This window comes from Macaca thibetana, chromosome 18 (genome assembly GCF_024542745.1).
Source record: "Macaca thibetana thibetana isolate TM-01 chromosome 18, ASM2454274v1, whole genome shotgun sequence".
Lineage (NCBI taxonomy): Eukaryota > Metazoa > Chordata > Mammalia > Primates > Cercopithecidae > Macaca > Macaca thibetana.
Genome location: NC_065595.1, coordinates 31467441 through 31489244, shown reverse-complemented (window position 1 = coordinate 31489244; position 21804 = coordinate 31467441). Strand labels below are relative to the sequence as shown.

The 21804-nt window shown below is 37.0% G+C and overlaps 1 protein-coding gene across 8 annotated transcripts in view; it reads right to left on the bottom strand.

The window, feature by feature from the left end:
- The window catches only part of DYM (dymeclin), a 400993-nt gene that overhangs the window by 107054 nt on the left and 272135 nt on the right, over window positions 1–21804 (bottom strand). For all 8 annotated transcript variants that reach the window (XM_050767681.1, XM_050767686.1, XM_050767684.1 and 5 more), the window contains one exon: window positions 14365–14467. In XM_050767681.1, coding sequence (XP_050623638.1) covers window positions 14365–14467 — 103 coding nt within the window. The remainder of the gene's footprint in view (window positions 1–14364; window positions 14468–21804) is intronic.

The window sequence follows — 21804 nt, the reverse complement described above, 5'->3', positions numbered from 1 at the left end:
GACTGTTTAGCTCTGAAATGTCAACTGTCCAAAAATAACTACTTTGTTGTATTAACAAATAAATCAAGAAAATCAATACATTCCAATCAAATCAACTGGCCTTCCTACTTCCCAAAGTATACCACTTCCCATTGCCAAGATCTCCAAACTTCTATCTCAGAAACTCAAAGAATTTATAGATCAATATCGTGAAAATGGCCATACTGCCCAAGGTTATTTATAGATTCAATGCCATCCCCATCAAGCTACCAATGAGTTTCTTCACAGAATTGGAAAAAACTGCTTTAAAGTTCATATGGAACCAAAAAAGAGCCCGCATCTCCAAGACAATCCTAAGTCAAAAGAACAAAGCTGGAGGCATCACGCTACCTGACTTCAAACTATACCACAAGGCTACAGTAACCAAAACAGCATGGTACTGGTACCAAAACAGAGATATATACCAATGGAACAGAACAGAGTCCTCAGAAATAATACCACACATCTACAGCCGTCTGATCTTTGACAAACCTGAGAGAAACAAGAAATGGGGAAAGGATTCCCTATTTAATAAACGGTGCTGGGAAAATTGGCTAGCCATAAGTAGAAAGCTGAAACTGGATCCTTTCCTTACTCCTTATATGAAAATTAATTCAAGATGGATTAGAGACTTAAATGTTAGACCTAATACCATAAAAACCCTAGAGGAAAACCTAGGTAGTACCATTCAGGACATAGGCATGGGCAAAGACTTCATGTCTAAAACACCAAAAGCAACGGCAGCAAAAGCCAAAATTGACAAATGGGATCTCATTAAACTAAAGAGCTTCTGCACAGCAAAAGAAACTACCATCAGAGCGAACAGGCAACCTACAGAATGGGAGAAAATTTTTGCAATCTACTCATCTGACAAAGGGCTAATATCCAGAACCTACAAAGAACTCAAACAAATTTACAAGAAAAAAACAAACAGCCCCATCAAAAAGTGGGCAAAGGATATGAACAGACATTTCTCAAAAGAAGACATTCATACAGCCAACAGACACATGAAAAAATGCTCATCATCACTGGCCATCAGAGAAATGCAAATCAAAACCACAATGAGATACCATCTCACACCAGTTAGAATGGCGATCATTAAAAAGTCAGGAAACAACAGGTGCTGGAGAGGATGTGGAGAAATAGGAACACTTTTACACTGTTGGTGGGATTGTAAACTAGTTCAACCATTATGGAAAACAGTATGGCGATTCCTCAAGGATCTAGAACTAGATGTACCATATGACCCAGCCATCCCATTACTGGGTATATACCCAAAGGATTATAAATCATGCTGCTATAAAGACACATGCATACGTATGTTTATTGCGGCACTATTCACAATAGCAAAGACTTGGAATCAACCCAAATGTCCATCAGTGACAGACTGGATTAAGAAAATGTGGCACATATACACCATGGAATACTAGGCAGCCATAAAAAAGGATGAGTTTGTGTCCTTTGTAGGGACATGGATGCAGCTGGAAACCATCATTCTTAGCAAACTGTCACAAGAACAGAAAACCAAACACCGCATGTTCTCACTCATAGGTGGGAACTGAACAATGAGATCCCTTGGACTCGGGAAGGGGAACATCACACACCGGGGCCTATCATGGGGAGGGGGGAGGGGGGAGGGATTGCATTGGGAATTATACCTGATGTAAATGATGAGTTGATGGGTGCTGACGAGTTGATGGGTGCAGCACAGCAACATGGCACAAGTATACATGTGTAACAAACCTGCACGTTATGCACATGTACCCTAGAACTTAAAGTATAATAATAATAAAAAAAAATTTAAAAAAAAAAAGAAACAATGTAGGACTTAACTTTATCTAGTGTTCAGTGAATTTTCTAATAATACCTTAAGTCTAGATAAAGTCTGATGCTTTTCTTGTTCATTCTCTGCATTTATAAGGTGATTCTCAAATACTCCTGTTAAGGATTCTTCTCATGAATTTGTCAGAAATCCGTGAAATTTCCAGAAAAACAAGCAGAGCTGAATTCTCGAATACAATTTGTTTTCAGAAATTAAATCAACCAAGGAAAGGGTTGAATTTCCACTCATACAATGAATAAAATTACTGGTTTTGGGGGTCTTATTTAGAGAAACTCAAATAAAGTGCCATTTACAAAACATTTGTAGCTTTGACTATAATCAACTGTAATAATAAGATACCAGCTTAAAAAATTCTTTTCATTTAAGCCTCTTTTGTAATACTGCTTTTTAATAACCCTCATAATAGCCGAATTAAAGGACCCCAACAGAAATCATTCATCCCACATAAAACAAACATTGCCTTTTCTTCTTAGCTTTGTTTTATAAGCTACATTATTTCCAGATGACGCTTGAGGGGACTATGGTTTCAAGAATTAGATGCTTAAATAGACAGCTGCTTTCTATTTGCCATGTAAATCAAGGATAAATCAAAGAAAATTCCAAATAGGAGACTTCTTTTCTTCTTATTAGGAACTATGAACAGGCAGAAAGGGAGAAACAGAATGAAAAACAATCAAGATGTGAGCGAACAGAATTAAAGATTTCTCAAATAAGTAAAAGGAAATTTAAAAATATTTCAGGAAAAGGTGTTTTTATATTAGCTCTATGCAACAGGAAGTAAAAACTTTTTCACTAGAATGGAAAGAGGGGGAAAGAAACTGTGATCACTGGTTTTCAGAAATCTATCACACATTACTACTGAATATGCATGGGTTGTTTTTTCTGTATTCTTTAAACTTCCCTTAGAAAGTCAATTAATCATTGCCAGATTTCAATGCAAACACATCCTATTTCTTTTTATAAGCCAGAGAGAGGAAGGAACATAAAAGTTATTTAAGTATTTTTAATGATAATTTTTTTAAAAAGTCCTTAAAAAGAATATTCTGCCATATTCCATAAGAAGGGACAGAACAATCTTCCTCTTCAGGAGTAAGAAAAGGCATAGTGTTTGCTTCAATCCTTCAGTTTAAAAATGAAGGAATGTTTTGTTTTTGTTTTAAAAAAAGAGGGGAACCCTCCAACTTAATACTGTCCTTAGAATCACTCTCAGAACATTTTTGGAACTCTCAGGTCCTCGCCAAGTTAGAACACAAGCATGAAAATTGGTCTTATTATGTCAAGGTCAGGTCTGGTTTTTAATGAGGAAAAAGTGGTAGGGTTGGGGGATGAGGAGTTTGCTTACTCGCTAGAGACTTTGCTTAAATTTAAAATCAATTGTATTGGTACAGCCATTATGAAAAGCAGCAGGAGGTTCCTCAAATAATTAAAAATAGAACGACCATATGATCCAGCAATTCCACTTCTGGGTATATACCCAAAGGAAATGAGGTATCTGTATTTGCACTCCCATATTCATTTCACTATTATTAACTACAGCTAAGATATGAAGACAACCTGAGTGCTCGCTGACAGATACATGGTGAAAGAAAATGTGGTGCATATTCACAATGGAATATCGTTTAGCCATAAATAAGGAGATCCTATCATTTGCAACAACATAGATAAACCTGGAGAACATTATGCTAAGTAAATGAGACGGAGACAAAAAGGGAAATACTATATGATCTCACTTAGATGTGAAATCTAAAAAAGTCAAAATCATAGAATCAGAGCAGAACAGTGGTTGCCAGGGGGTGGGGGAAAGGAGATATTGGTCACAAGGTACAAACTTTCAGTTATATAAGATGAGTAAGTTCTGTGGACCCAGTGTATAGCATGGTGACTGAAGTTAATAATACTGTATTGTACATGTGATATTTACTAAGAGAGTAGATCATAAGTGTTCTCATCACACAAAATGGTAACTATGTGAGGTGATGGATGTGTTAATTGACTTAATTGTGGTAATTATTTCACAATGTATACATATAGCAAATCATGTCATACACTCCAAAATATATAATTTTTTTATTTATTATGACTCATAAACCTGGGAAAAAATTGATTGCACTAAAGAAGAAACTTACTGGGACCTAATCAATATGGGGCTTGAAATCTATTTAAGTTCAAAGCAGTTGTGCTAGGGATGTTCACCAATCTTATTCACAGGGTTTGGCTCTAACTGTTTTACACAGTTTCTTTAACATGAAAGTAAATATAAAGATCTTGACCCAAATTTCATGATCCTCCTGGAGAACTGGTTGATTCCAGGGCTGAGGCAGAGAAAATACACGATGAACTGGAGCATGTTGAGGGTCTCAAAAGAGGATAAGAGTAAACTGACAAGGCAGAGGACTCAACATGAAAGAGCTCCCAATGGCCAAAGCTGGAACAACATGAGCAACAGAATAATAACAGTATTGGTTATAACACACAGAATAAAACAAGGATCCATGTGTCCAAACTGATAGAAATAAGTAATTGAATAAGTAAATACACTAGGGAGAAGTTACAACTCTTCCTTGTAGAATTCTATTAATAATGGCAGAAAGAATGAGAAAAATAGAAAATCACTAATAAATCAGTGATATATGCTGCAGGCAAGATCCATCAATGGATTCCAAAATTTGTAGGAAAATTTGTAAGCAGAAACAGGATATTGGCATAGTCTTAAAGTATCTCCCCAAAATATATAGTCATTACAAACAGAAAAATAACAAATTTACAGTAAAAAACCTTGGCATACCTCACCTTAGCAAAATGGTCATGGTAAACCTCACCAGTAATACATATCAATATCATGTATTTCCTGGTATGATGCACTGAGAAGGGCTCACCTCTTCCCAATCCTTGTCAATAATGTATAACCTCAATCTAATCATGAGAAAACACCAGCCAAATCCAAACTGGGGGATATTCCACAAAATAACTGACTAGTAGTCTTTAGAAGTGTTGAGGTCACGAAAGACAAGAAAGACTTAGGAGATGTGACAAGGAAATTTAATACGGGATCCTGGGTTGGGTCCCAGAAAAGGATAGGCATTAATGTTAAAACTGTAAAATCTGAATGAGATTGTTATTAAAGTTAACAGTAATGTACCAATGTTAATTCCTTAATTTTGATAAATGTTACATGATCATGTAAGATACTAGCAAAAGGGAGAACTGGGTGAAGTATATATGAAAATTCTTTTTTTTTTTTTTTTGAGACAGAGTTTTGCTTTTGTCACCCAGACTGGAGTGCAATGGCGCAATATCAGCTAACTGCAACCTCTGCCTCCTGGGTTCAAGCAATTCTTCTGCCTCAGCCTCCCGAGTAGCTGGAATTATAGTCGTGCACCACCACACTCGGCTAATTTTTGTATTTTTAGTAGAGAAGAGGTTTCACCACGTTGGTCAGGCTGATCTCAAACTCCTGACCTCAGGTGATCCGCCCACCTCGGCCTCCCAAAGTGCTGGGATTACAGGCGTGAGCCACCGCGCCCAACCAGAAATTCTTTAAAACATCTCTGTAAGTCTAAAATTATCTTAATGGAGGAATGTAGGGACAGAAAGCAAGTTGCAGGTACACTTGACAGAAATTCAAGATCTACACCTACAAAGAAGAATATAAAGTAAAAAGTATGTTATTCTTTGTTATTCTTTTTTTTTGAGATCCTTCAGTCTGACTCCCCAGAAGTAACCATCATTTGTTTCTTGTGCATTATTGAAAAATGTAATGCATATTTACAAGCATACACGTACATATAACCTATATGCTATAAAGTATTTTTCTTACTGGTTTACATATCATGGATATCTTTTCATATAAACCAATATAGACTGACTTCATTTAAAAAATAGCTGTAGAATACTGCACTGGATGAATTTACACTTAATAAGTCCCTATTGATGAATATTTTGCTTATTTCCATTTCTGGTTCTTAAACAAGGCTGAAGAATATGCACACCTGTGTGGAACTGCATATCTAGCTGACTTTCACATTTCTAAAGTCAAATCACTCAAACATATTTTGCCTCCTTAAAATATTATTTCAAAGTATAAAATTTATTTTCCTACATTCACCTTTGTGCCATAATGCTAGCCTTGCTGATCTTTATCTGCTAGTACGCACACCCAACAAATAGCTCTCTTTTCCCCCAGTGCTCAAAGCACTACTTTTTTTTCAAAGGCTTCATCAGGATACAATTCATATACCATCTACTTCACCAATCCAAAGTATGATTGAACGGTTTTTGGTATATTCACAGAGTTGTGCAAACATCACCACAGCCTACTTTTAAAACATTTCATCACCTCCCAAAATAAACTCTGTGCCCATTAGTAGTCACACCCCATTCTGCTTCACACTCCAGCCCTAAGGCATCTACTATCTACCTCTATAAGATTTGACTATTCTGGACATCCCACATACATGGGATCAAACAATAAGTGGCCTTGTTACTGGCTTCTTTCACTTAACATAATGTTTTCAAGGTTCATCCATGATGAAGAATGTATTAGCATTTAATTCCTTTTTATTGTATGATGCACTGAGAAGGGTTAGTAGTATCTCACGTGGTATCTCACGTGTTATGGATACACCACATTTTTTTATTCATTTGTCTGCTGATGGACATGTCAGTTGTTTCCATTTTTGGCTATTGCAAATAATGGTTCTATGAACATTCACACTTTCAGGTGGACATATGTTTTCAATTCATTTGTATGTAAACCCAGAAATGAAATTTCTCCATCATATGACAACTATGTGTTTAATTACTGATGAATTAAAATGGCTGCACCATTTAACATTCCCATGATCAGTACATGAGGGTTCTAATTTCTCTACATCTTCACCAACACTTGTTATTATCTGCGTTTTTATTCTGGCTATCAAAATAGATGTGTGAAGTGGTATCTCATGGTTTTGATCTGCATTTCCTTAATAGCCAATGATGTTCAGTATCTTTTGATGTGCTAATTGACCACTTTTTATACCTTCTTTGGAAAAACGTCTATTAAGACTTTTCCCATTTAAAAAATGCAGTAAAAATTTTATTGCTAACTTGCATCACAGTCCAACAGGGTGCTCAGTTGGCCTTCCATGAGAGGATCCAGGGATCCAGGAAATGTTTTCCTGTGGGACCTTGGAATCTCCCACTGGATCTCCTGCAACCAGCTAGCAAATGATGAGAAAAGAGAAGTGTGGAAGACACACACAAACCACCCCCCACAAAAAAAAAAAAAAAAAAAAAATTGCCCAGTGTGGTGGCTTATGCTGTAATCCCAGTACTTTGAGGGTTTAAGGTGGGTGGATCACCGGAGGTCAGGAGTACGAGACCAGCCTGGCCAACATGATGAGACCCCCCATCTCTACTAAAAATACAAGTAGTGGGGCGTGGTGATGCATGCCTATAGTCCCAGCTACTCAGGAGGCTGAGGCAGGAGAATTGCTTGAACCCGGGAGGCAGAGGCTGCAGTGAGTTGAGATCGTACCACTGTGCTCTAGCCTGGGCGACAGAGTGAAAACTCTGTCTCAAAGGAAAAAAAAAAAAATGTAGAAGACAGCATTTCTACCTACATTCCGCTGACTACAGTTAGTCATATGCCCCCCTCCTAGACACAAGGGAGCTGGAAAATGTTGCTTTGCTGTGTAATCAGGGAGAGGAAATGGGTTTTGTAGAGCATCCAGCCAGTCTCTGCCCCACCTAAAGTCTAGTGGGGTGCCCGGCACATGCCTGGCATTCAGGAAAAGTAGCTGGTTGACAGGAAGCCTGTCAACATGACCTCCATTTCTCTGTTCTTGGTGGTCATTCTGGTTTGGCTTATTTCTGGGGCTCCTGGACATACCAAGCCCTGACAATTCCAAGGTCAGGAAGCACCCTGGGAAGAGGGAGTCCATCTTTGGGGTTCAGGTACACCCTGTGATGTCGAGTAACTACCCAGATGTTCCCAGACAGATTAGAAAATCCTCCTGATGTTGCTGCTCACCTGTAGTTAGTGATTGCTGGCTGTTGTGATCCCTACCTCTTCATCTAATATCACACCACTCTTCCTCCTGCAGGAAGCTCTTTTTGCACTAAAGAGCTCAGAGACAGTTCCACTTTCTGAACTAACGCCTGTGGTCCCAGACTGCCTCTCCCACACATGGGCAGCAATAGCTAACCTTATCAAGCACTTGCTTCATGCCAAGGATCCTACCTTTACTCATTCATTTAATCCTCACAAGAACCCCAGGTGTTCAGTCCTCGTTATTATCTGTCTTCTTGGTTCTGGCCATCATAGTACAGACAATGTAATTGAGGCCCAGTGAGGCAAAACGACATACTTAAGGCCACACAGGTCACAAGCCACAGAACCAGTTCACAAAATATAATATTTGCCCATTTTAAAATTCCACTATTTATCTTTTTATTATTGATCTCCTTACATATTATAGATACTAGTCCCTTATCAGATGGATTATTGGCAAATATCCTCTCCCGTTCTGTGGACTGTCTTTTTGCTTTCTTAATTGCATCCTGTGAAACACAAAGTTTTAAATTTTGATGAAGTCTAATTTATCTATTTTTCTTTTGTCACTTGAGTTTTTGGTGTCATCTAAGAAGTCTTTGCCCAACCCAAAGTCGTGAAAGTTTAATCGTATTTTCTTCTAAAAGCTGTATAATGTTAGCTCTAACATTTAGGTCTATGGTCCATTTTGAGTTAATTCTTGTGTATAGAATGAGTGAGGGGTGATGAATAATTATTGAACTATTATATACCAGACACTGTGCTGGATACAAACAACTCAGTGACAATGATGCACGATCATTTTTCACTTTCATGCCCTTGTTGAAGAAGCATAACACTTGTAATGTTTTCCTGCCTGAATCCCTCCTTCGAAAAATATTAACCAGCTCAAACTTCAACTCCTTTCAATGAAGACTGCCACAGTACCTCCCCTTCTTCCTAAAAGTTGTTCTCTCTCACTCTTCTGACATCCCGCAAGTTTGGTTATGTAGCTTTTATAAAATTGGTTATACGTTGAATTGTATTTTAGTTGTGTATTTGTTTTAACTATCCTGTAAGTAGGTACTATGCCTTCTTCATTTTACCTCTTACACCATGGTAAAGTAATGTAAAACAGAAGTTTTAATAATATTCTGATTGCTGTTATCATCACTAGAATAAATGCATGAAAAGTTGACCCCCAAAAGCAATTGTCAAAAGTGACAACATGTAAAAGGAGCTGTTTTAAGAGTAACAAATTTCAGCATTTCAAACTTCTTGGATATGGCAGCACACCTAAGATAACTGTTCCTATGTTATATAAATGTTAAATTACCTATGCCAGCCTTTAAATCTTCCATAAAAATCTTTAAGGGACATTTCCATCAAGAACTAATTCTACTCTCTGTCTTCATGAGTTCAGTTGTATTAATTTTTAGCTCTCACAAATAAGTAAGAACGTGTGATGTTTGTCTGTCTGTGCCTGGCTTGTTTCACTTAACAAGAAGGATGGTTACCAGAGGCTGGGAAGGGTAGTTGGGGCAGGGAGGGGATGATTAATGAGTAAAAAAATATAGTTGGATAGAATGAATAAGATCTAGTATTTGATAACAGCTAGATTACAGCTAACAGTAATTTATTGCACATTTTGAAATAACTAAAAGAGCATAACTGGATTGTTTGTAACACAAAGAAAGGATAAATGGATACCCCATTCATCCTGATATTATTACTCATTGTACGTGGGTATCAAAATATCTCATGTATCCCATAAATATATACATCTACTATGTACCCATAAAAATTTTAAAAAGAATACTCTAATACCAATATATACAAATACTATGTATGTATATCTTTGTATTATTTATGTGCACGTGTGTGTACAGAGGGGCATTTTAACACCAGCTCAGTAAAGGCACAAGCATTATACAAAACAAACGACTGAAGATAGTCTTCAATATTAGTTATCCATCAACTATTGAATCAAATGAATTTGAGATTTAAGTTAAAGAGTAAACACCAACACAGAATCTTAATAATAGAACAACCTAAAAAGGATGGAGTAGAAAATAGAAAAATCTCTGAATTTAAATTTTGTCATATGAAAATCAGATCAGAATATCCTACAATACATTTCTGAAGAAATTAAATGTCTGAAAGCAGATTTAAAAGTTTGTAAACAAGGTCTAAAAGATATTAATAAAAGCTATGAAGTCAAAAGGTCAGCCAATGATATATTCCAGAGTTAACAGTATCTTAAAATTCCATATAGAATGATAATAATAAGCGATCATGACTTGATGAAAATAAATTTCAAATGGATGGCTTTGCTCTTTAGACAGTTACAATTTAGAAGCAAACTATCTGTAGGGCATGGTGGCTCATGCCTGTAATCCTAGCACCTTGGGAGGACAAGGCAGGACAATCACTTGAGGCCAGGAGTTCAAAACCAGACTGGCCAATATAGTGAGAACCCATCTCTACAATTTTGGAGTTAGATGGTAGAGTCAGTCCTACAGAAATATTCAAAGTTATTTGACGACCACAGGGCAATATAATTTGGTTCCTTATGGTTGCAACTAGAATAAAAGTTAAATTGTTAGGAACTAGGGAAACAAAGCTTATATGGTACAGTAACAATATTCATCATTGGTTATAGTTTAAATATTCATATGGTTATAGTTTAAAAGGCAATCATAACTCATTTGTTATCTTTGTTTCATTTTCTATATTCAGGTGCCATATTTGGTTATATATGACCAAACTTCTCTGAAAGTTCAGTTCATTTTTATTAAAAAAAAAAATCTGTTGAAAGATTCTCCTTTAACAGTTCTCTCCTGTCCCCTTTAGTCACTGAATTAAATTTTATGTAATCCTGATAATACAAACACCAAAGCAAAGCCAAGTCAATGGAACTTTACTTGCTTTCTTAAAGGCCCTTATTGCCCCTGTAGAGGTTTTCTCTCTCCCCACAGGTTTGAGTACAATTTTTGTTTTATTTCCCCTTAAACAGCCAGGGCAGTTTCCTCATTATCTGGAACTCAGTTGAAGGTTTCAGGTTTCCCCAGAGATGTTCAGACCAACATAGTTGCACTAAAGTACTAATACTAATGTTTTTGGAACTTGCAATTTGCTTTCTATGTTGTTACTCAACTGACTTGTGAATTATACAGTATAATGAGGATAAACATTTTCTTAATAAACTTAGAACTCTCTAGGTAGACTGAAAGTACTCTATGTACTACAGTGAGAAGAAAAATATGTTCTTATTTTTAGGTACTTATTCAAATTCTTTGCTAATATAGTTCACTCAGTCTTGGTGTAGAAGCACACATCGCGAGACTCTGTCTCAAAAAAAAAAAAAAAAAAAGAAAGTACACATCTAGGAATCCACTGCTGCATTAAGACTTTCTCATTTTCCTTTTTCATCTTTTACCAACAAGTGGTTTAAAGCATTAGTCCAGGACTCAGAATTTTATGTGGTTACTGGCAAAGGTACTTAAGTAAAAATTCTGCGAAAGAAAAGGAAGGAACATGTTCATTTGCCCAGTTAATGACTAATGTAAAAGAGAAAATGATTTCAAACGTTTAAATCACTTATACAACAGTGTTTTGAGTAATGGGAATGACCAATAAGACATTGAGGTATCATGAAAGAACAGACAACAGTGCTTATTTTTAAGGTTACTGCTGTTTGTTTAATCACCGTTCAGGTCTCTATCAGGAGTGATTCACAGTCATCTCTCCTACTGAATCAGTGCTAACCATTTTCTTCAATTAACTCTGAAAAAAGGCAGCAAAATTCAAGTTCATAAACCCATTTGAAAAATGTTGTGATTTACAAAGTCTCATACACATAAATGTTAAGGAAAAAAAAAAGGATTGTCAATGACAGATTCCAAATGGAGTTTTCCCACTATTTCTAGGAAGCAGATGCTTTAAGAATTCATTTTTACTTAGTGAAAATTTTATACAATTAGAAAATATTCAATCAGTGACTCTAAAATCTGTAAACTTCAGTAGCAGAATTCTACTAATACAGGACTGTTACAAATTCAAATTGTCCTATCATGGCATTATTACCCCCATGATTGGCAAATACCAGTAAATATGACCTATTTCCTCAAATATTAATTTTATAGATCTCTGATTAAAGAAGAATCCTACGAAGGCAACATCAGAACTTCAGAACTATACATATTCAACACATTTTTGTGGAGTAAGTGGCACAGGAATACTACATAAATCAAATAATAATTGCTTACAAATAACAAAACATTTGCAGATGACCCAAATTCAAGTTTTTGGTAAACACAATTCCCTATTGCCATCCTGGCCCTGGATGGAGCTTCTAAACAGTTATCACAGGTATGGCAAGTGTAGAATTAAGTGAGCTGTTATGCTAATTAAAAAATTAGAACATTCAACTTAACAGGAAAATCTTAAAAGACACATTTTGGAATTATAAACTTAATACCTTAAGGGGATGACAGATTGTGACATCACATACACACACACACACACACACACACACACACACACACACGAAAAAACTAGCACCAGTCAGGCTGTGGCTGCACACAGCTATCTTTGTTTATCATTGACTGATATCTGGACTGGGTGCTGTTCCCACAGTCTCATATCAGGACAAAGAAATGAAACAAAGCACAGGACAAGCAAGGCAACTCTACAGCTGTCTGGTATGCATCATCACTGCAAACTCAGAATTAAAGAGTTTTCTAATAAAGTTTCTAAATACCCATCCACTATGTTGTTATCTGGAGATTTAGGGCCGTCCTTATTAGAACTTGACGAACTTCTCCCGTGGTTAATGGCAAGATAATTTTTAGCATCTTCATCTAAGCCACGTTCCAAAATATAAGAAATGTCACAGGTAGTGAAACTACTTTAAGAAAATTTATAATGCATTCTCTTTCCTATTATTATATTATGCTAACCCCTGTGCTGTTTCTATTCTATTCCATCAGCATCCTCTAAGGTCAGGTGATGTCTTAGTGCATTTTCTGTTGGTTAGAACAGAATACCTGAAACTAGGTAATTTATAAAGAAAATGAATTTGTACAGTTACGGAGGCTGGGAAGCGCATGGTCAAGGAGATGCATCTGGTGAGAACCTTCTTGCTAGTGGGGACTCTCTGTGGCATCCCAAGATGAAGCAGAGTATCTATCACATGGTAAGGGGCCTAAGTATGCTAAAATGCTAGCTCAAGTCTCTCTTCCTCTTCTTATAAAGCCCCCAGTTCCCTTCCTATGCTAACCTATTCATCCATTAACCCACTAATCCATTGATCCATGAATTCATTAATCCATTTATAAGGGCTCCAATCACCTATTCAAGGTCCCACTTCTCAATACTGCCACGCTGGGGATTAAGTTTCAACATGAGTTTTGGAGGGGACATTCAACCGTAGCAGTTGGTAATAAGCTCTTCGTCATTAAGGTGGATGGAACAAAGGCCACATGTTACTGCTGCTCTCTTCTGACCATGTCTGATAAGACTGGAGTCACATACTGATGAGAGCAGAGCCAATTAGATTCTCTTTCTCAGGAATTGAGAATGAGGACTTTAAGACAGCTAAAGGCACTGCACTCACAAGGACATGCTTATAGGTTGGAGGGAAGAAGAGGAAGGGCTGGGGTTGCTATTTTAGGTTCAAGTAAGCAAACAGATAAACCCAGATGGTAGAAAGCAGCAGCAGAATAAAGTAGAATCAAAAGGAAGCAGAGACCAGAAACAAAATGACCCGTGAAACAGGACCCAATGGCTTTTCAATTTTAGGTTCCAGATCTCTGGGAAATCCAGGTGTACTTGTTCCCCTTAAGTTCAGTGAGGAATCTTTGCGTACTTCCTATAAAATCATCCCTGCTTTTGTTTTTGTGTTATTAGCTTGAGTGGGTTTCTCAACTCAGATATAAAGGTTCTTAATTATGTACAAATTATTGGTTTAGGGTTGATTTTCTTCAATCACTTGTTAACAATCATTTATAACTTGCTCCCTTGATTTGAGACGTCACTCTTTTATTTGCATATTAGAGGTTTCTCAGGCATCAAAGATTTTCAGCACAGTAAGATTCTGAGAAGAGAGGGGGTAATGTTATTATAAATTTTACAATGAAAGAATTTATTTATTTATTTATTTTTTGAGATGCAGAGTCTTACTGTGTCACCCAGGCTAGAGTACAGGGGCATGATCTCAGCTCACTGCAACCTCTGCCTCCCGGATTCAAGTGATTCTCCTACCTCAGCCTCCTAAGTAGCTGGGACTACAGGTGTGCACCATCACACCCGGCTAGTTTTTGCATTTTTAGTAGAGATGGGGTTTCCCCACGTTGGCCAGGCTGGTCTTGAACTCCTGACCAAGTGATCCATCTGCCTTGGCCTCCCAAAGTGCTGGGATTACAGGCATGAGCCACTGTGCCTGGCCGAAAGGAAAAGTTTTTATTGATGAAATAAGGTAACTACTTACATAATCTGGTAGAGGAACATCATTAGAACTCAGCGAACCTCTCAAGGACTGTGTGGCTTGTTCCAGAACTTTGTTGTGTTTTTTAGACAGCAAAGAAAATAAACTGGAAAAACAAACAAAAAAACCAATTATATTAAAGAAAACTGTTTTCTATGTCTTCTGTGGAATTATATAGCTCCACAGCATGTCAATTATTCTAAAATATACTTGTAAATGATTCTTCCTTCATGCCTGTGTTAACAGCAAGATTAACAATACTATTTATGTAAGAAAAAATGAGTGAGGAGGATGTTTAAATCATAAGAGTTCTAAAAATTTTTTTAATGACAGTTTAAAATTATGTTTCAAACATAGGAGAATTTTTCATAAGATTACTATAGGGAAAAGAATAGTGGAGAAAACCTGAGATGTAGACTACGACTAACTCATAGTGCAATCTACTACAAGTCACTTGAGCTTGTGTATCTTCTCATGTTCTGAAAAAGTGTGTTGGACAAGATTATATCTCTACTGTCATACAGAGTCTATGGTTCTGTATTATAGCTTTATTTCTCAAAACTAATGACTTGAAATGTTTTATAAGATTTCTGCTTCTGGCCGTGATAGATTAATTGATACTGAACTAACTCCCCTGCTATCACTAACTAAAAAAAAAAAAAAAAGACACAACTCTTTTCAGATGTTATACAACATGTGAAGTAAAGGATTATAATCCCTAACAAAAGGGATATAAAGATGAGCCCCATAATGGTGAGCTTCTGTCTCGAGGAACATTGCAGATTATGGTCCAGGAAGGTGGGACCCAAAGAGTACACAGCAGTGTTGTGCTGAGCTCAGACAGAGAGAGGAATTTAAGGCTGCTGTGGCAACTGCATTTTGCAAGGCAGAATACTAGAGAGGAGAGAATTTCCAGAAAGCAGGTCCAGAAATCCAAGGGTCTTCTTGAATGTTTGTATAAATGTTAAGCTGTAATGTGCAGAGCAAGACTCCACAAGGTGTGGCAGTAAACAACTATCCAGGAGCTGTAAACTAAACAGAGATTTTTGGGGACCATAACAGACTGAGGGATACTGGAGCTCTAACCAGCCAGGAGATAAAAATCATTGAACATGAACATTCAGTTGAATTCTTAGAAAGGCCATGCTTTAGTAGTCAGGCTATTTTACTTTAGAGTGCAAATTACTGTCTTCTAAGAGGCTCTTTAATATAGCAAAACAAACAATCTTCAAAGAATACAGTTGATTTACATTAAATATAAAAGCACTAAACACCCCAGTTAAACGTCAGAGATTTTCAGACTGGATAAAAATGCAAGATCCAACCATGTGCAATTTAAAAGAGACACACTTGTAAATTTAAAGATACAGGTAAATTAACAAAAGGATACAAAAAAGACATACTATAAAAACATTAATCATAAGGAAATTGGAGTGGCCATATTAATTTCAGACAAAGTAGGCTTAAGAACAATATTATTATTACTAAAGAGGGAGATTTTATAATGATGAAAGCCAGTTTAGCATGAAAACATAACAATCCTAAATACATATGTGCCTAATAAAAGAACTTTAGAGATATGTAATTATATGATCCCAATATTAAATTTATTGTATCTAATAAAGAAAGAATTCTTCTTTGGGATAGATGGTGGCTTAAAAATAAAGGCAATTCTGATTCCATGTACTTTCCATAAAAATCTGAAGTATGGCCTGTAGTATTTTTTTCATGCCAAAACTTCACTATAGTATTTAGTAATCCCCTTACAAATAAAATATTTATTTAAATATCGATTTAGGAAAATTTGTAATTATTTCAGATGGTTTAAAAAGGATATCCGTTGAAGACTGAGCCACTAAGTAGTTTTTCTAGATTAAGTTTCAACTAATATCATCAAGGAAAAAAGTTCCTTAAACATTTATTGGTAATGTTAGATGTTGTACAAAACAAACATAAGAGAGGCAGTGAATATTATTTAAGTTTATACTTAAATAAGGTGGGAAGAAAAATAATTACATGAAATAATTACTGAATGAATAAGTATGAAATTATATGATACTGGTTACATGCTGAGGATATATCTGAATGATTTCTTTGAAATGAAACACTCCTGAAATGCAATACTCCAGTGAAGTTTCATGAAGGTCAGCTTAGGCCCTATACAATGTCTTGAGAAAGAAGAAAGAGTTATCTGTGCAAGAGAGAATAAAAGGCACTTCCAAATAGAAGGCAAAGCACAGAGGCAAAAGTAGGAGACAGCAAGAAAATCGGAATGGAGGTACTATACAAGAAGTAGAAAACAGGATTCAGTACATAAGGGCACATACACTTTTTTCCAATCATTTTTTTTTTCTGGGTCTTCTCCATTTGAGGTTTAGTTTTGCTTTATCTTTCCTTTTTAAGGTTAACAGTAAACGCCATATTTTCAGCTCACCATTATTCCCATGACCCACTGATAACTAATATTAACAGTTTATTGTGTATGATTCCAGAAACGTTATACGCATTAATCCATGTAAACAAATGCATACTGTATACATATATATCCATCTTTTTTATTCCATGAAATATATACTATGCTGTACCTTGCACTTTGTCCATCTAATAATACATTCCTTCCTTCATTCAACAAACACATGAGTGTTTACTGTTACTTGACATCAAAGGATATGGATATACCATAATTTATTTAGTCCATTATTAATCACTCACTGCAATTGTTTCCAAACGTTTATATTATAAACAGCATTGAAATGAACACCCTTGTAAATAACTTTAAGCATGCCCGAGTGAGACTATCTTTATGATAAATTGCCTGAAGCAAAACTGCTGAGTAAGAATAACTGAACATAATACTGAACTGCATTATGGGGTCCATATTTTCAAGTATGTAAGTTATTTTGCAGGAGATGCAAAAAAAAAAAAAGTAAAAAAGTTGGGATTATTTATAAGACAGGTATACATGGAAATGCATACAGAAGGAAATCAGCAATATGCTTCTAATTGGTTACAGTGTATTTTCTGGAATAAATGGAATTTCAGAAGTTTTTTGAGACTAAAAGAACTTTGGGTAGTCAATTCTTGCACAAGGTGTGGCATGACTCAAAAACATAAACTGGCTACCCAAACAAAAAAAGAAAAGCAATAAATACGCCTGAAAGAAGTGAGCTTCTTGGTGTTAGGAAGAAGAAATGGAACAAGTGAAACACAGCAGCATACTTTGCTGAGTTGAAGAAAAAAATAAGAATTCGAGAGGTGCTTCATGAGTTCAGCAAACCTGGGATGTCCATTCTCACATTCCGTGTGTGTGTGTGTGTGTCCCCTATTAGTGCACTATCAGAGAACAGCAGAGATGATCGATAGTAACTTTCATCATCAATTTAAGAAAATAATTAAACAGTCCTAGGGACCAGAGCAAAAAACACTTGAAACTGTTTCTTTTGGAGAAGAAAGGCTAGTTTGTTTGTTTATTGATTTTAAAAGAGAGTATGAACACTCTGTTTTGCTTGCTAGTAGGACACCAAACAAGGAAGTGAGCTTCAATTCAAACATGAGATATTTTGGTTGAGCATAATGGAAAATTTTACTATTAAGGACATAAAATGTTGAAATGGTATACCTCAGGAAGCTGTGGATACTGCTTCTAGCTATCTTTAAGAAATTCTCTGTAAGAATAGATCATTTGAGGTCACATTCAGCTCTCTATCAAAGAGAAACAGAGAATTCACATTTACTTTGTTACTATCATACAATTTAACAGGCATTTTACTAAAATCTTAGAGCAAGTGCTTTTGAAGTTTTATTTAAACATTCTAATTTTGGCTTTTATTTAACATTTTTAAGGCAAAATGTATATGAGACATGACTTGCAAACTGCTGAGTGAAAAGAGTAACTTTTGCTTAAATCTTTGCATTCAAAGTACTTACCCCCTAGCTTAATGCTAATTAGAGTAAGTAATAAAGATATATGTTTGTATGTAAATGGATAAATTTGATTTTAAAAATCAGTCTTAAAAATAAAAATGATCTTTAAGTTAGCTTAATATTTACTTAGCTGGGATCTATTTGCTAGAATACTTTTTTAAAATTTGAAAAAGACTAGTTTTTCTTTTTGTATAAGAATGTTCATTACAAACTAAGAAAATGAAAACAGTCAAAACACTAATCAAGAATAGAATGGGTAAATAAACTGTGGGATATTTATACAAGGAAATACTACATAGCAATTTAGAATTACCTAATGCTACATGTATGAATATGAATAAATCTCAAAAACAATGTTGAGTAAAAAATAGGCAAGAATCCTTAGAAAATGTGAACAAGGTGATTTTATGTTTCAAAAATGGAAAACAATATTACAAATCATTTACAGATAAAATATATTAATAACATCAAATATATATGGAAATGATAAACCCTACATTTAGGATAGCCACTGTTCTCTGAGGAAGGAGGAAAAAGGGGGTCCAGCTCTCACATGAGTATTCGCTCTCTCTCTCTATATATATGGACACATATACAGTAGATATAAAATGTTCTTTTGGTAACACTGGATACATACACAAGAGAGTGGTATATTGCTCTATTTTTTGTGTACGCAGGAAGTATTATATAACATTTAAAAAATCTGATAAAAGAACATGCTATCCTGAAGAAAACAGAGCCCCTGCCAACGACAGCATTTCACAAAAGAAAGCAGCATGTAAACAGAATAAGTGTGGTCAGTCCAAACGGGAACACGCTGAGAAAATCACAAGCTGGTGGAAATGGCTGTAGTGTAGGGTGCACAGATGGTGGCAGGAGATGACACCAGAACGAAGACAGTTTGAAGCCAGACTGTGAAGGGCCGCTTTATGGCACATCAAAAGCCCTGGACTTTTATTCCATTCAGAGTGAGAAGCTAATGGAACATCAGTCTTACAAAATAATGAAAGAGGCATGGATCCCTGCCCCCAAGGAACTCAAGTCTACTGGGATGAGGAAAAAAAAAAAAATCTACAATACTGAAATCAGAGAATGCCATGGGTCTGAGGAGAGCGCTGTGGGAGAACAGGGGGAAGATTAGGTGCATTCCACGGAGGAAATCTATCTTGACTGTGGCCTTGAAGGTTAGGGGACTTGTTATTTGGAAAAGCAAAGTGGGAGGAAGAGCAATTCAGAAGGGGGAAAGTGTTTAGAAAGGCACTGGGAGATTTCAAGGAAATACCCATAGCTTATAAGGCGAGAATAGAGAAAACTCACAGGGCTAAGAAGTGGCAAGAAATGAAGCCGGTAAGAGGAGCCAAATAAAAAGGCCACATGGACCATGCTAAGAGGTCTGCATTTCATCTTGCTCAGCCACTGAGACAGACAGTGAGTCAAATATTTACCCAGGGCCTACTATGTGTCAGGCAATGTGAAAGCAAAAGCAACACAGTCTCTGTCCTGCCTCCCCAGAGGGTGCAGTCAGGTGAGAAAGGGCATGCCTAAATAGACTGGAGGTGAACATGGAATGTTAGGGGAACACAGGTGAGGACTGCCCAACTGTACCTGAAGGGAGAAAGAGGAAATCACTTTGGGAGATGATGCCTGCACTGCATCTTAAGAAACAATTAGGAGTCAGCCGAGCAAATCAGGCAACCACAAAGGTGATTTGGGCAGAGAAATACGAGTCCTGTGGGTGGGGAAACAGCACTGCATGCACATCAAGTGTTGAGTACATAGCAGAGCACAGCAATGAGGCTGGGTAGCAGTGAGGATGGCTCATCAAGTGCCTCCTATGTCTCTCTCAGACCTTGGACTTTATCCTGAAAGCCAGAGGTATTCTATGAAAGCAGGACTATAATATGAGAAAGTGATCAACACAAAGCTGCTGTGTTTGGTATTGAGGTGCGAGGTGGGAGGCAGGGCTCGGCAGTAAGGATGGCAGATTACTCCTTGTGCATCTATGTCCTGAGCCTCCTCCCTATGCCCTGCCATCTATGGTGGCCACAAAGTCTCTACCATGGAACTTCAGGGCTCCTAGAATCGAAGGTTGAAAACCACTGACCTGAGCGATGTGGGCCAAGTGTATAAAATTCTATTTATTTTAGAAAGACTCCTCTGCTCCTGGAGAAAAGGATGGACAGGAGAGGACAAGGGAACAAGAGTAGAAACAGAACCTTTAGGAAATGTCCACATTATCCAAATAAAGAGATGAGGAGGCCTTAAAGTAAAGCAAATGGAAGCTATGTGGAAGGCAGAGATAGCATGGAGAGGGAAAGAAGGGAATCAGGGCTGACTGAGGTCTCTAACTTGGGAAACACAGTGGCTAGCTGATAAGGTGACTGACAGGCTAGGAATACAAACAAGCCGAAAGGGAGGGAGAGCACTCAGAAGACAAAGAAATTAACAGTAGCAGCAGTTATGAGTTATGTATCAGGTGCTGTTCATCTAACAACCATGTGAGGTAGGTCCTACCATTATCCATTCTCCCTCCCACTTTTGTAAATAGATGATGGAATTGAACCAGAGAGAGTAATTTGCCCAGGCACACAGCTAAGTGGTGGAGTCAGGAGTCAATGCTAGCATTGCTGGCTCTAGAATCTGTGCTCTTAACAAGTCTTCTAGGAAACCTACAGATGATCAGGAACAACAGGTGGAGGTGGTCAGAAAGAAGCAGATGGGCAGTTTAGAAATACTAATTTGGTGCTCAGAAGAGAGGGGAGGAGAAATTTTATGGTTATTTGCATCAGCTGCAATCACAAAAGTGGAGGTGATTACCCAAGGATATTGTGTAATGTAAGAAAGAACTGTAGGAGGTCAGGCATGTGGCTAACGCCTGTAATCCCAGCACTTTGGGAGGCCGAGGCGGGGGAATCACGAGGTCAGGAATTCGAGACCAGCCTGACCAACATGGTGAAATCCCACCTCTACTAAAAATACAAAAATTAGCCAGGCATGGTGTGGTGGCACGTGCCTGTAATCCCAGCTACTCAGGAGGCTGAGGCAGCAAAATTGCTTGAACCTGGGAGGCGGAGGTTGCAGTGAGAGAAGATAACCAAGCACTGCACTCCAGCCTGGGCAACAAAGTGAGATTCCGTCTCAAAAAAAAGCAACTGTGGGAAACACTAAGAAAGGGTGAACAGAGGCCAGAAAGGGTCACTTAAAGCAATAAGGAGTAGGAGAAGAACTAGGAAAGAAAGACGTTCTGGAAGCCAAGAGAACAATTTTAAGGAAGGAATAATCATCACTGTTAAAAGCTGTCAAATAGTAAAGTAGGATTTACAAAATAAAACAAAAAATGAAGTCTCTGGATTTGGCACAAGGAAACAAATCAGTGGTGACTTTATCCACTTTCAGAGGGGAGGAGGAGGCAGAAGCTGGACTGCAGTGATTGAGAAATAAGTAGGATGTGAGGAAGTACAGGAAATAGGTGTAGATTTTTAGGAAGTTGAACATTGCTGGGGAGCAGAGTGCTAGAGT